General features: G+C 38.0%; 1 protein-coding gene and 1 long non-coding RNA gene across 8 annotated transcripts in view; one reads left to right on the top strand and one right to left on the bottom strand.

Moving 5' to 3' along the window:
- The window catches only part of COL24A1 (collagen type XXIV alpha 1 chain), a 389,632-nt gene extending 380,859 nt beyond the window's left edge, over positions 1 to 8,773 (top strand). For all 7 annotated transcript variants that reach the window (XM_057550626.1, XM_057550622.1, XM_057550627.1 and 4 more), the window contains 3 exons: positions 1,390 to 1,499; positions 3,852 to 4,067; positions 7,318 to 8,773. In XM_057550626.1, coding sequence (XP_057406609.1) covers positions 1,390 to 1,499; positions 3,852 to 4,067; positions 7,318 to 7,464 — 473 coding nt within the window. In that variant the 3' untranslated portion in view covers positions 7,465 to 8,773. The remainder of the gene's footprint in view (positions 1 to 1,389; positions 1,500 to 3,851; positions 4,068 to 7,317) is intronic.
- The window catches only part of LOC103017793 (uncharacterized), a 59,418-nt gene that overhangs the window by 10,158 nt on the left and 34,678 nt on the right, over positions 1 to 14,582 (bottom strand). Inside the window, exon 2 of the long non-coding RNA XR_450224.2 lies at positions 410 to 496. This is a non-coding gene — a long non-coding RNA (uncharacterized LOC103017793). The remainder of the gene's footprint in view (positions 1 to 409; positions 497 to 14,582) is intronic.

The raw sequence follows: 14,582 nt of genomic DNA, 5'->3' as shown, positions 1-14,582 counted from the left end.
CCAGCTATCTGGACTGTCTGTAACAGTCCCCTACTCTTGGAAGTACCAATTCGGCAAGTCTTCACTTTGAAGAATTAGTAGAATAGTAGAGGGGAGAATAGTCGAGGATGTTGTGGAAGTCTAAAATGATACACCAGGTGAAGCCCAGGATGAGCTGGAAGAATCTTTGCTGTGGGATAGGAATGGAACAAACAAGGATTTCTACCTATTATAGAAAATGACATTTTACAAATACTGTTTGATTGTCTTGCCTTTTTAATGCAAGAAGGCAGGGCCATCTCATTCAAACATTCCTGCCCTTTGCGTTTAGAATAAGGTGCTATTTCAGTATTCTGAGCCTGTTATTCCGGAATTAAGACGCTAGCCCAGTACTTTTCAGTCTGAATATGTCTTGAAGTCTTTTACACACCATTTGATTCTCCTGGGCACTCAGTGGAGGCAAAGGTTGGCAGGCTTACACTGGCTGTAGAGATTTCAGTTTTTTCCACTTACAAATCTGAAAAGAAAGCACAAAAATAACCATTTAATTGCACATTTTTCTTCTGGAAACAAAAAATGTTTATTCCTTTTATTTTAATTATCAATATTACACATAAAGATATGTTTTTCCTCGGAGAGACTGAAGAAGTTGTTTCTGTTTTTTAAATATATATATTCATTTTTAAGCTCTGTAATGACATAGAACAAAAATATACACATATCCCATATTAATTTCAACTTTTCTATTAACTACGTAACTTTTTTAGACAATTCACTTTAAGTTGCTGCGCTTATCTATAGAATGAAGCAACAGATTCAGCCATTCAGTTATTTATTTATTTATTTTTAAATTCCCCCCCAATTTATTTATTTATTTATTTATTTATTTATTTATTTATGGCTGTGTTGGGTCTTCGTTTCTGTGTGAGGGCTTTCTCTAGTTGCAGCAAGTGGGGGCCACTCTTCATCGCGGTGCATGGGCCTCTCATTATCGCGGCCTCTCGTTGCGGAGCACAGGCTCCAGACGCGCAGGCTCAATAGTTGTGGCTCATGGGCCTAGTTGCTCCGCGGCATGTAGGATCTTCCCAGACCAGGGCTCGAACCCATGTCCCCTGCATTGGCAGGCAGATTCTCAACCACTGCGCCACCAGGGAAGCCCCTATTTTTTATTAAAATTATAAAATACCCTTAAATTGATAGGTATGTGAAAAATACAGTATTTTCAGTATTGGTTTTACATTATGCTTGCAGCTTTCATTCTTTGACTAAATGTAAGTATCTTTATAATCTTCTAAGTTTTTTAAAAGGAAAAAGCGTGAAAAATATATTGAAAGTATCATGATAATTTGTAAGGATAGTTCAAATATATTTTAGCATGGCATTTAAATATCTTTTGTTTTACAATAATAGGAAAATACTGGATTGATCCAAATCTTGGATGCCCTTCAGATGCCATTGAGGTTTTCTGCAATTTCAGTGCTGGTGGTCAGACATGTCTATCTCCTGTCTCTGTAACAAAGGTATGTTTTGAATTTAGTACTTGCGCACTATCAGTAAACAGTGATTTTTTAAATTCTTTCATTTTAAATAATTATGAATTTTATGAATGGAAGCAAGGTATTCTCTACCATATATGAGGAAGAAATTTTTTGTTTTTTAAAAATAATCCTGTTAAATCTTGACATTTTGATTATGAATTTTTATGACTGGCTTAGCTTGGCTTACTCTACTGACTATGCTTTTTAAATTCCTTTTAAAAATGTAAAACATATGTTTTTATGCACATGAATTCATTAGAAAATTCCCAAACAGCTGCAGTGTTTGTACTCAGTAATCAGTTACCTTAAGTTTTACTGAAAAAGACATCATCATGATTAAAAGAGGAATTTCACCACAAAGCTCGCTATTTTTGGTGACTGGGCACAAAAATAACCTCTCCTAAACATCCACTGGATATTATTTAAAACTTCTTACAAGTATAATTCTATAAACCAAATGTTTAGAATGAATGAAAGTTAGTTTGGTATGTAACACTGGATATTATAACAAGCATTTCTAAACCCTAAAGCTTAGTTCTATCTATAACATATATTGAAGGAACTAAAACTGCATTTCTTTCTTTTTCTGGTTAAACTACCTTGGCCTTCCCAAGAACTTTTCTCATTGACAAAGAACTGATACACGGACCTATTGTGTGTTTTGTCCACCACAGAAAGGCAGCAGCTAAAATATGCACTGTGTCTGTCAGTCCCTCCAGCTGCTTATCATTAGACTGCCCTCTCCTCCTAAAACGCTCCCCTTCATTAACTAGGGTGTTTCACCAGCTCATCTCAATAGCCATTCACCACTGTTACCCAGAGCAGAGGAGGGGAGGATTCTTAGGTTCCTATGGAATCTGTGTAACTAATGAGGAGCAGCATGATCGTCCTGCTTCCGAACTATGCACAATCATCCTCACTCCCCTGGGTCTAGCCCAGGATTTTTATTTGGATTATCATGGAAGAAAAGGGGAGACTGGTGTGCAAAGAAGACAGGATCAAGTGAAGAAGCTGCACTCCAATTCTTTCCTTGGCTGAATCAATTCTCCCATCTCTCCTATCCATAAACTCAACCTGAGAAAGACTGCGCAGGTAGTGGAAAGAACAGTAGACTTGGAATCTGGAACCTGGATTCTAATTTCTTTTCCTCTACAAACCTGGGGAATGATGCTGTGGGCCACCAGAGAGCCCACTCTGTGCCAGGTGCTGTGCTAGTGAAATGACAGTGGGCACCTCAAATCCTCATAACACCCCTGTCATGTCGGGGTTATACCCAGCTTTACCAACAAAGAAACTAAAGCTCAGAAAGGCTACATACTGCACAGGTTTGTGGTTCTCATCTGCACAATGAAGGAATTTGAATTACTTCAGCTCTAATATTCCTCATGATGATCCTTCCATGTTTTCATCCTTATACTCTTCCTTTGCCTTTCCTCTCTTTCCCTGAAGTTTTGCTTTTTTGTTGTCATTTTATTTTTTTCCTTCTCTGTTACCTCATAACTGATACTTCTCTGATTTTGTGTTTGGAGATCAACATAAATTCCTCAGTAGGAACTACTTCTATTCATTTATGTTATGACCATCCCCATGCTTGAATAATGCTAAAATAATAATGATGATGATGATGATGTCTAAAGCTATAGAAAAATCTGCTTCCTTGTTCAAGCCTAGAAAATGTGCAGTCATACTTCCTTGCTCCAATGTTGCCCTATATCGTTCACTTTATTAATAAATACTTGTTCATGCATTCATTCATTCATGCAGCAAACATTTACTGATGACTCACTGTATGACTGGAACTGCATTAGGGGCTGGCGACACAAAGGTTAAGAGTCTGTCTTTGTCTGTAAAGGCTCTCATAGTTAAAATTAATGAATTTATTATTACAACTTTTAACTTATCTTTGGAAACTCAAAAATAAATCTTCAAATGAAAGTATAGACAGAATTTCAGATTTTTATGAAAAAATTTTAAGCAATAATCAACAACAAATTATGCATCTCAAATAACATTATGCAAAGTATCTCCTTTTTTTTTGTTCATATCTAGTAGCCTAGTAGTACGCTAAAGCCAGCTCATACTGCTCAGGAGAGCCTACTATTAATGTCTCTTGCGAACTCCATGTTTAATGACACTACCTTGATAGCCTAAAACCAGCCATGGTGGGAGTATTTACAACTCCCACCATAGGGGTGGAAATCAGAAAATGCTATAAATCAGGGATTCCCCCCTGCCCCACCCCTGGCCTGTCAAGGACTTTCTTCAGGTTTCCCCAAACTATAAGTCTTTCAATTGCCATATCTTGTAACTTGCATATTGTTTCAATGACATTAGTTGGAGTTTGGAGTCGGAAAAGTCCAGATGAACTTCCTTCATTTACTGAGCTCAGAAGCCACCCATATCATCACCATTCATTGTCTAAACACTCCAGTGTGGACAAGTGCTCAGACAAGTGGCTCAGGATTGACTATTGGTTTCAAGGGATGGAATAGCCAGATTTTCGAAGAAAACACTCTACTTGAACCTAAAGTGCTTTCAGATGACTGCAAGGTAAGGGAATGGCACTTTTAGAATTGTTCAATATAACTAACTTAAAATTGATAAAACTATATAAAATTAATATAATGAGTAAGACTTTAATTGCAAACTGCAGATACAGAAGGGTAGTAAGTTTTAATGGGCCTGATGTATAATAACCGTACATTTTTCAGAATCAATTGTTTGCTTATATCATATCAACTTTTGTCACACCCACTGGTCATCCATGAAGTTTTATATGCAAAACAGGTGTTAATACATAAATTTAATTTTTATGCCCCATATGAAATAATTATATCATAGATAGATGGATGGATGGATAGACAGATGGCAGATAGGGCATATAGACAAATGATTTCTTTCCTATATTTTTACCACTGTGATTCTGCATCTCATTACTTCATGGAAGACAGGTTATAGAGGCAAGTCAGCTTTATTTCATTTTGTCAGTCCCTATACCTGATACCAAATAATGGGCATAATGGCAGATTGACCCTACAAATGAGTATTTGAATCATAGCCCATTTTTCCTATTAAAATTAAATAATAGTGAAGAGTCTATAATTTTAAAACATTACGTTGTAGAGTAGGTGTCGGCAAACTATAATCCACAGACCAAATCTAGCCCAGCACTCGTCTGTGTACATATATGCTACTGGAACACAGCCACACTCATTCGTTTGTTTATTATCTAGGGCTGTTATCGCACTACAATGGCAGAGTTGAGCAAGTGCGACAGAGACTGTATGGCCCACAAAACCTAAAACATTTATTATCTAACCCTTTACAGAAGAGTTTGCTGACTCCTGTTATATAGTACAGGGTTGTCCACTTTACATACATCCTTATTTCTTTAAGTAGCTTGGTTTCCTGTTCTGGTGTACTATGAAGCCCATGATTTAAGATCTCTTACCATTTCTAGAGTGCTTTACTTTTTCACATTTCATTTTCAGATAAACAGCTCTTGGGTATTTGAAAAATCATAAGCAAACAGTCAGAAGTATACAGCTCACTCTCTATAGGTGAAGAGATCAATATTACCAACAAATTAATTTAACTTTCACAATTTTGTCCCGAAACTTTTATTTATTTTATTTTTTTATTTTTTTATTTTTTTATGGCTATGTTGGGTCTTCGTTTCTGTGCGAGGGCCCTCTCCAGTTGTGGCAAGCGGGGGCCACTCTTCATCGCGATGCGCGGGCCTCTCACCATCGCGGCCTCTCTTGTCGCGGAGCACAAGCTCCAGACGCGCAGGCTCAGCAATTGTGGCTCACGGGCCTAGTTGCTCCGTGGCATGTGGGATCCTCCCAGACCAGGACTCGAACCCGTGTCCTCTGCATTGGCAGGCAGACTCTCAACCACTGCGCCACCAGGGAAGCCCTGTCCCGAAACTTTTAGTGACTCACTACTATTTATGAGACACAATCAAAACTTATCAGCTCTTTATTCAGCAGTTAGAATAGTCAGGCCCCAACCTACCTTTCTACCTTTCACTGACTGTGTACCCTGAAGTGTGGTCCACCTGATCTATTTATAATAATAACAACAAAAACAACAATTCCTACTACTAATTATTGGAGACTTATTAGATGACAGGTACCATGTACTGCATACATTATTTAATTATAACAGCTTTGTGAAGAAGTTCCTATTAGTATCATTTTATAGGTAAGAAAGTGAAGGCACAGAGGTTAAGTAACTTGTTCAAGGTCATACAGCTAATTAGCAGAGGAGCAAGAAATCAACCCCAGGTGTGTACAGTTCCAAAGTCAATGCCATGCTACACTGCTAGGGACTTTTAATTGAAGACTCATTTAATCCACACAACACTGTGAGGTAGGTTTTTATTCTTCCCATTTTATATGTGAAGAGAATAGCTGTACTTGGGTTTCTATCAAAATCTGTTCCAAGTCAAAATCTGTGCACTTACACCCCGTGCTAGGCTTATTTTCACAACCAGATTCTACTTTTCCAACTGTTTTGTTTTTTTCTATTCAGGTCATTCCCTTTCTCTGTAAGTGCCATTCTCTACCCCTCTAACCAAGTGGAAATTGTAGGCAAACTTTAAGGCCCATCATCTTAAATTCTGAATTCACAAAGCTTTCCCTGACACTTCCAGTTGGAAATGAGGGACTTAGCACTCATTGTCTACGTTATTTATGTTGCACTTATCATATACAGTCTTATATTATGGCTGTTTGTTTCTCCTCTCCCCAACTAAATTTATAAGTTGCTAGAATTCAGAAGCCAGAACCAATTTATTCATCTTTATGTTTTCCAAGCACTGTAAGGAAATGGAGGATTACATCTTATTCAACTGTGCCAAATGTACTTAGTGTTCAACACATATTGTTTGAGATTTAATGAAGTTAATCTGACAGCGTCTTACACAGGGAACTCTATTCTAGTTATTACACCAAGCTTATGACTTTGGTAATTTATCTTCTGTGAGCTTCAATTGCCTTAACATAAAATGGAATTTATAGTTTAGATAATTTCTAAAGCTCCTTCAAACTTTAAAATTTATACCATGATAATTCTGTGAATGAGTAAATGAATAAACTCCTGTATATAAAGCTTCACAAAACTAGTCAACTGTGTTTCTCTATTTTGTCTTCTTGAATCTTAATCATATAATAAATAGTTTTTGATCCGTAACAGAATTTACCAGAAACAAAAGAGCATACAGTAATAAAGAGAAACAGAAAGGCTTAGAAGGAAAGGAAGAGAGGAATGAAAGAAACTATATAAACGGTAACCACAGAATGGAAAAAAAGAAACCTAAAAGATGATTCAACGTAATTATAATTTACTTCTACTGAAGTGATTCTGCTTATTTCCTGCCTAAAGTACAGAGAGGTTGAGCTAGCTCATTCCCTTTCATCCAAGAAAAATGCCCATCCTGAAGCATCAGTCCCAAATAAAGGAACACAAAGCAGATGGGTATTACTCATATTTATTAGGAATAGTGCAGTTTTTAAATTCATATCTGGTCCAATGATCCACAGACAACAGAAGCAGAAACCCTCAAAAGAAAAATCAGAACACACAATGCCATTTAGAGAAAGGAATAAGCACATATTTTCAATTATTCATAGTAATTGTTACCGTTTTTTGAGCATTTACTCTGTGCCAGGCATTGTTCTAGGCACTTTCTGTTCATTATTTCTGATCCTTAAAATAAGTCTACATTGTCTATGAAGGACACTGTCTGCTGCTAATGAAACAATTCAGATTAAAGCATTTCATTCTTATTTTACAGATTCAAGATGGCAGCTGGCATAAAGCAAAATTCCTTTTTCACACCCAGGACCCTAATCAACTTCCAGTAATTGAAGTACAAAAGCTTCCTCATCTCAAAACTGAACGGAAGTACTACATTGAAAGCAGTTCTGTATGCTTTCTCTAAAGTCTCTGAATTAGTTCAGAATTCATGCTGTTGGCCAGGTAATTGCTGCAGAGGGAAAAATATAGACAGAAAGGTACTATTGGATTATGAAATGCATGGAATAAAGCATTGGCTAAATCTTAAAGAATCTCAGGAAGAAAAGACTTCCTCCTAAGAAGGAGACAAGGCATTTTTTTAAAGGACTATAAGTATTTAATTCTTTTAAAAATTATATTGATCTGAGCTTTCTTAGAGAATTCCCTAGAACTGAACATTTATAAACATGGAATTCTTCAGGATATTCTATATTTTTTGACTGTCTGAGAGCAAAGTACCCATTAGACAGCTGGAGACGCAAAGCACTATGGAGCAATACTGGCTAATGCTCCCAAACGTGCAATGCTTCTGTCTAAAAATTGCAAGCCACAGTCTGATACGTCTTATTTTCCCAAATACTAAGCTGTATTCAGGTCCCCAGTGGGCATATACATCTTAGCCGGTGATACACTACCTCTTACATGTTGCCTTTTTGTGTTGCTTGGGGCTCTTTCTAAAACAAGGTGCTTGTGGCTTTCACAGACTATTTCTTTATTCGTCTTTGTCATTCTTTAAGAGTGTATGTACTGGTTACATCAAGATATGTTTTGGTTGTTAGTACTTATTTTAATTTGTTTGGTCACATACTTAATAACAAGTAAAACATTATTTATGTGAAGTCCTTGTTTTATTTTAAAATTCTCTTTGTGGATATTAGAATCAAAGCCAGCACATTGTAACCTGTGCTTAAGCACAAGAGAATTGGGAGGGTTTTTTTAACTTTTATTTTTTAAATTGCTGTAAAAAATTGTAGGCCAGCTACATCCAGTAGTAGGTTTGGGTTAGAGTTTAGGGGTTGTGATATACTATTTTTAAAAATCCATGATCATCTGGGATGATATTTTGTGTATATATATTTTATAAAGTTCTAATTCAGCAAATCTTTTGAAATTGCTGATGTTTTAAATTATAAAAACTTTATATTTCTGCTTCATAGAAATTACATGTTTTTGTAATTATTCATTGATTTTCTTTCACTGTTCTTAAATTTAATGTGTTGGGACCTAAAAGAATTCAATTTACCAGTCTTTAAAGTAACATTCAGGAAAACAAAAACAGTCCTTTGCTATTTAAAATAGGCTCAGTAAGTTCAGACTTTCCTTGTTGTCAGAGAAGTGTTAGTTAAGTAATAAAAGAAAAATATTATACCTTTTGGTATATAGAAAAGCATGTACATCCATTATAAACATACTATTAATTAGCCACAGCAGACCACACTTGCCTATCTATCTATCTATAATAAAAATGTGCTTTAAAATCTTTTTTGGTGTTATTTGTTTTTCTTCTTTTTTTTACCATATCCTTTTATTATATATGATAGCCCTTCTGGCATAGACCTTCTGTACTATATATATTACATTACCAGAAAGTATCTATTGCATACCTATAAAAGGATTATAGGGCCTATTATTTCCTACTTGTACAAAATGAGGTCATGGCACAGAAATAAACTCTCTCATATATGGTCAACTGATTTCCAACAAGGGTGCCAAGACCATTCAGTGGAAAAAGGACAGTTTTTTCAACAAATAGTTCTGGGAAAACTGGATAGCCACATGCAAAAGAATGAAGCTGGACCCTTAGCTTACATCATATACAAAAATTGACTCAAAATGATGAAAACTATTACTGTAACCCACATTTGGAATAATATCAAAATTTTAAAAAATAACTTAAAATGGATCAAAGTCCTAAATGTAAGAGCTAAAACTATAAAACTCTTAAAAGAAAACTTACTTAGGTGAAAGGCTTCATGACATTAGATTTGGCAATGATTTCTTGGAGCTGACACCAAAAGGACATTCAACAAATGAAAACAATAAATTGGACTACAGCAAAATTTAAAACTTCTGTGCATCAAAGGACACTATCAAGAGAGTGAAAAGACATCCCACTGACTGGGAGAAAATAATTTGCATATTTTATGTTCGATAAGGGATTAATATCCAAAATATATGAAGAACTCTTAAAACCCCACACAAAAAACAAACAAAAAGAAACCCCAAGCAACCCAATTTAAAAATGGGCAAGGGACTTCCCTGGTGGTCCTGTGGGTAAGACTCCACGCTCCCAATGCAGGGGGCCTGGGTTCGATCCCTGGTCGGGGAACTAGATCCCACATGCATGCCACAGCTAATAGTCCGCATGCCACAACGAAGATCCTGTGTGCCGCAACTAAGACCTGGTGCAGCCAAAAATAATAAATAAATAAATAAATAAAAATGGGCAAAAGACTTAACAGACATTTCTCTGAAGAAGATATACAATGGCCAACAAATGAAAAGATGCTCAACATCACTAGTCATTAGGTACACATCAAAACCATAGTTAGATACCACTTTGTACCATTAAGATGGCTATTACCATCCCCCCAAAAGAGGAAAATAAGAAGTGCTGGTGAAGATATGGAGAAATTGGAACCGTTATACATTGCTGGTGGGAATGTATTACGGTATAACCACTGTGGGAAATAGTTTGGCAGTTCCTCAAAAGTTAAAAGATAGAATTACCATATATGATCCAGTAATTCTACTTCACATATATACCCAAAAGAATTGAAAGAAGGGACTCAAACAGATATTTGTATACCAGTGTTCACAGAGATATTATTCAGAAGAACCAAAAGGTAGAAACAACCCCAATGTGCATCAACAGATGAACTGATAAAATATGGTAGGTACATACAGTGGACTATTATTCAGCCTTAAAAAGGAATGAAGTTCTGATACATGCTCCAACATTGATGTACCTTGAAAACATTATGCTATGTGAAATAAGCCAGACCAAACGGGAAAATACTGTATGATTCCACTTATATGAAGTACCAAGAATAGACAAATTCATAAACAGAAAATACAGTAGAGGTTACCAAAGGCTAAGTGGGGTAGGAATGAGGAATTGTTTTTTAATGAATATAGAGTTTCTGTTTGGAATGACTACAAAGTTCTGGAGATGGGTGGTAATGATGGTTGCACATCAATATGAATATGCTTAATGCAACTGAATTGTACACCTAAAATGATTAAAATGACCAATTTTATGTTGTATACTTTACCACAATTTTTAAAATGGGGCTATGGCAAAGATGTCTGATTTCCTGCTTGAGAAACACAAATGTTTTTTAAAAGGAGCCAAGACTGATTCTAAATGAAAGAACCCATAGTTTATACTCTAGTTTCAGTTTATATGCTATACCTTCTGTTTACCCTCCCCCCCCAAAAAAGCATATCAGAGACATAAATGATTTTCCTAGGTATCATTTAGGAAATGTATATAAAACAGAAATTCCTTACTTTGTTTTGTTCCTGAAATATTAAATTTAAAGCAAATTTTAATCAACTTATTTATACGCAGTATAGTCTGGTGTTTAAGAGTACTCTGAGGGTAAGCTATGTGACTTTGCGTGTATTATATATTCTTCATTGCCCCAGTTTAATCACTGTAAAATGGGGGCAATAAAAGTAAAAATCTATATTAGTTAGGGTTTTCCAGAGAAATAGAAACAGTAGGAGAGATAGACAAATGAAAGATAACAGATAAATTCATGGGAGATGACTAGACAAATATAAAGATATAGATTTAATATATATAATAATATACATATAACATTACATAATAAAACATATAAATATATGCTTTAAATATAACTATATTTAATATTAATATATTAAATACTTAAATTGTAATTAAAATTATATTAAAGTTAATATATTAATAATATATTAATTATATATATTATATGGAGATTTATTATGATGAATTGGCTCACATGGTTCTGGAAGCAGAGATGTCCCACAACCTGCAAGCTAGAAACCCAGGAAAGCCAGTGGGGTAATTCATTTAAGTCTGAAGGGCTGAGAACCAATGGTTTAAAACCCAGAGAAGATGAGATGTCCCAACTCAAGCATGCAGACAGAAAGCAAAGAGGGGCAAATTCCTCCTTCCTTCGCCATTTCTACTCAGGCCCTCCACGGACTGGGTGATGCCCACACACATGGAGGCAGCATTTTACTTTACCGAGCCTACTGGTTGAAATCCTACTCCCATCCAGAAACACCCTGTCAGACACACCCAGAAATAAATTTTAACCTGGTCACCCTGTGACCAGTCAAACTGACACATAAAATGAACCATCACACTATCTTACCTGGAATGAAACAGAAATGTAGTTCTTTCCGTAGGAAGCAGAAAGGTGGTTTTCTCATTTGGTAACTTTGTAATAAGCAAACAGAGCGAATGCCGCTAATGGCAAAGAAATGATTTGCGCAGTAGGAACACGTATTTGGAAGCAGGCACTCTGGCAAACCTCACTTTCTGACCAAAATGTATGAGTTTGGCCCTCCCACACAAGACTAGCAGTTTCAAAAATAAATGTAAGCTAAGCCTTCAATGTATAGTGCTCTGTCCTATTAAAGCATAACTTTTCACTATGACCTACACAGTAATTGGCTATGGTAAGTACGATGAAGTCATTGTCACCTAAGCCTAGGTACACAATTATGCAATCTGTGTGCTTTGGATTCAGAGTCCTGGTATAATTCAAAGCCAAATTAGAAAAATGGCACCTCTGTAGAGAAGAGCAACTGGCAGGGAGTCCGAACTATCATCTTGGCTGTACCTAGCGGGGAAATATTAGGACTGCACACAAGTACAAAAAATAATCTCACTGACAATCCGCTAAAAATAATTTGATTTTGCTGGGTATCTAGTTCAGGACAAATTTAGAGTTGGAATCAAGAAAACTTCTCACTTCTTGAAGCAAACACTGGAAATCGAGTTTCATGAAAAAGACATTCTTCATTAAGGGATAAAGATCTCCCTCATCCATTAGAAAAGAAAAGACTTTAGGGGCTCAAGATGGTGGAGTAGTAGGACGGGGAACTCACCTCCTCCCACAAATACATCAAAAATACATTTACAAAGGTAACAATTCTCAAAGAACACCTAGTGAACACTAGCAGAAGACCTCAAACACCTGAAAGGACAAGAAAGAGCTCCAGGTAACTGGGAAGGGCAAAAGGAAAAAAAAAAAAGAGGAAGCGAGATGGGACCTGTGCCCCTGGGAGGGAGCTGAAAGGAGAGAAGAGGTTCCCACACCCTGGGAAGCCCCCTCACCAGCGGGGAGATCAGCCGCGACAGAAAAGAAACTTCAGAGGCTCAGAGGAGAGTGCAACAACCAGTTTGTGGCAGGCAGAAGAGAGAGAGACCTACAGACCTACACAGACCAGTCCGTGCCACTGCCCTGAACGCCCCAGTCTGAGACGCGCATCTGTTGGTATGGGCGGGGGTGGGTGCTGGAACTCGGGATTTAGAGGACAGACACGGGGAGAGGGTGGATGTTGGCTGCGCAGAGACAGCCTGAAGGAGTGTGGTACAGCCGCAACTAGGAGTGTTCACGTGAGAAGCACAGGCCTGCCACAGAAGCAAAGTGCCATTGTTAAGTGGCGTGCAAAGCGAGGGGTGGGGCTGCCACTACAGCCTCTTTCTCTATGCGCTGGCTCCCGCCTCCGTGGGCTCCGAGGGAGTGCACCCCAGCCACCACCTCAGCTGGCTCCACGCCACGCGCTGCCTCGCTGCCTCAGCAGGCCCTGGGAGCAGACACCAGCAGGTTGCCCACATGCAGACGTGAAGCTGAAACTAGAGCTGAGCCATGCAACTTAGGATGCAGGGCTGAAATCTCTTCCTGTGGCTGCATGAGCCATGGATTTACACCTCTGCCGCCAGCTTTGTAATTTCAGCACCTGTGGGACATCTGAACAGACAATGGGTGCTCCCGCGGCTGGGGCAGGTCTGGCCTTAGCAGCTGTGGGCTTTGTGGGCGTGTGCACACGGGGGCTGGGCCAGGCCAGGGTCTCAGCTGCCTCCACAGCTCCCAAAGCAGGTCCAGGCACACAACTACTGCAGTCCTGGGACCTGACTTCAGTGGATCTGTGCTGGTGGCCTTGTGAAAACAATGCCTGCAAGACACCAGGGCTGACTGCCAGAATTTCCACAGTTGAGGCAGGGCCAATGGCAGTCCAACAACAGTGTCCTCTGTGAGCCCACACAACAGGTGAAAAGTGACACAGCAGAGGATACTCACTGGTGAACAGCTCTGGCGGAGGAATACTCAGCAGCTCCTCTCTTAGTGACAGTACTCTAATCCCAACTACCTCACACTGCAGATCAGAAACACAGCTCAGAAATGTATCTGGGGGCTTCTACTCCAACAACTAGGGAGCAGACCCTGCCCCTGACAGGGCAGTGACAACCACAGAGCAAAGAGGAGGTCCCGCTCAATATCCAGTGCAGGCTCTAGTCATCACAACACCAGTCGCACCTCTTATCCAGGGGATAACGACCAGCATACACTGAGGAAAGAGGCAGCAGCATCCATACGAAAAACAGTCCTCACACACACAAAAATAGTAACCCACACAGGCTACGCAGGGACGTTGCCACATAAAATAGCCCTCCAAGACTACAGTAGATAAGTGTTTCTCCTAAACTCATAGTGTAAGAGAAATATAAGTATTTATATACTTATAAGAAGCAGATGAACCACTCCCCATTAAAAGATCAAGAGAATTCCCCTGAAAGAACGAACAATGAAACAGACCTCTTCAGTCTAACGGACACAGAGTTCAAAAAGGAGATAATGAAAATACTGAAGGAATTTAAAAAGGCCATCAACAGAAATGCAGATTACTGTAAAAAGTAACTAGAAGCTAGAAAGTGGAGCCAAGAAAAATTATAAAATTCATTTGCAGAGACGAAAACTAAACTAAAGGCAACGAATAGCAGAATGAATAATGCAGAACAAATAAGTGACGTGGAAGATAGAACAATGGAAATCACCCAATTAAAACAGCAGAAAGAAACCCAAATGAAAAAAAAAATGAAAGCAATATGAGAGACCTATGGGATAATATAAAACATGCCAGTCAACGCATAATAGGGATCCTAGAAGTAGAAGAAAGAGAAAAAGGGACTGAAGATATATTTGAGGAAATTATGGCTAAAACTTCCCAAATCTAAAGAAGGAAACAGATATCCAGGTACAG

This window comes from Balaenoptera acutorostrata, chromosome 1 (genome assembly GCF_949987535.1).
Source record: "Balaenoptera acutorostrata chromosome 1, mBalAcu1.1, whole genome shotgun sequence".
Classification (NCBI taxonomy): domain Eukaryota; kingdom Metazoa; phylum Chordata; class Mammalia; order Artiodactyla; family Balaenopteridae; genus Balaenoptera; species Balaenoptera acutorostrata.
This window is presented reverse-complemented; position numbering and strand designations above follow the sequence as displayed.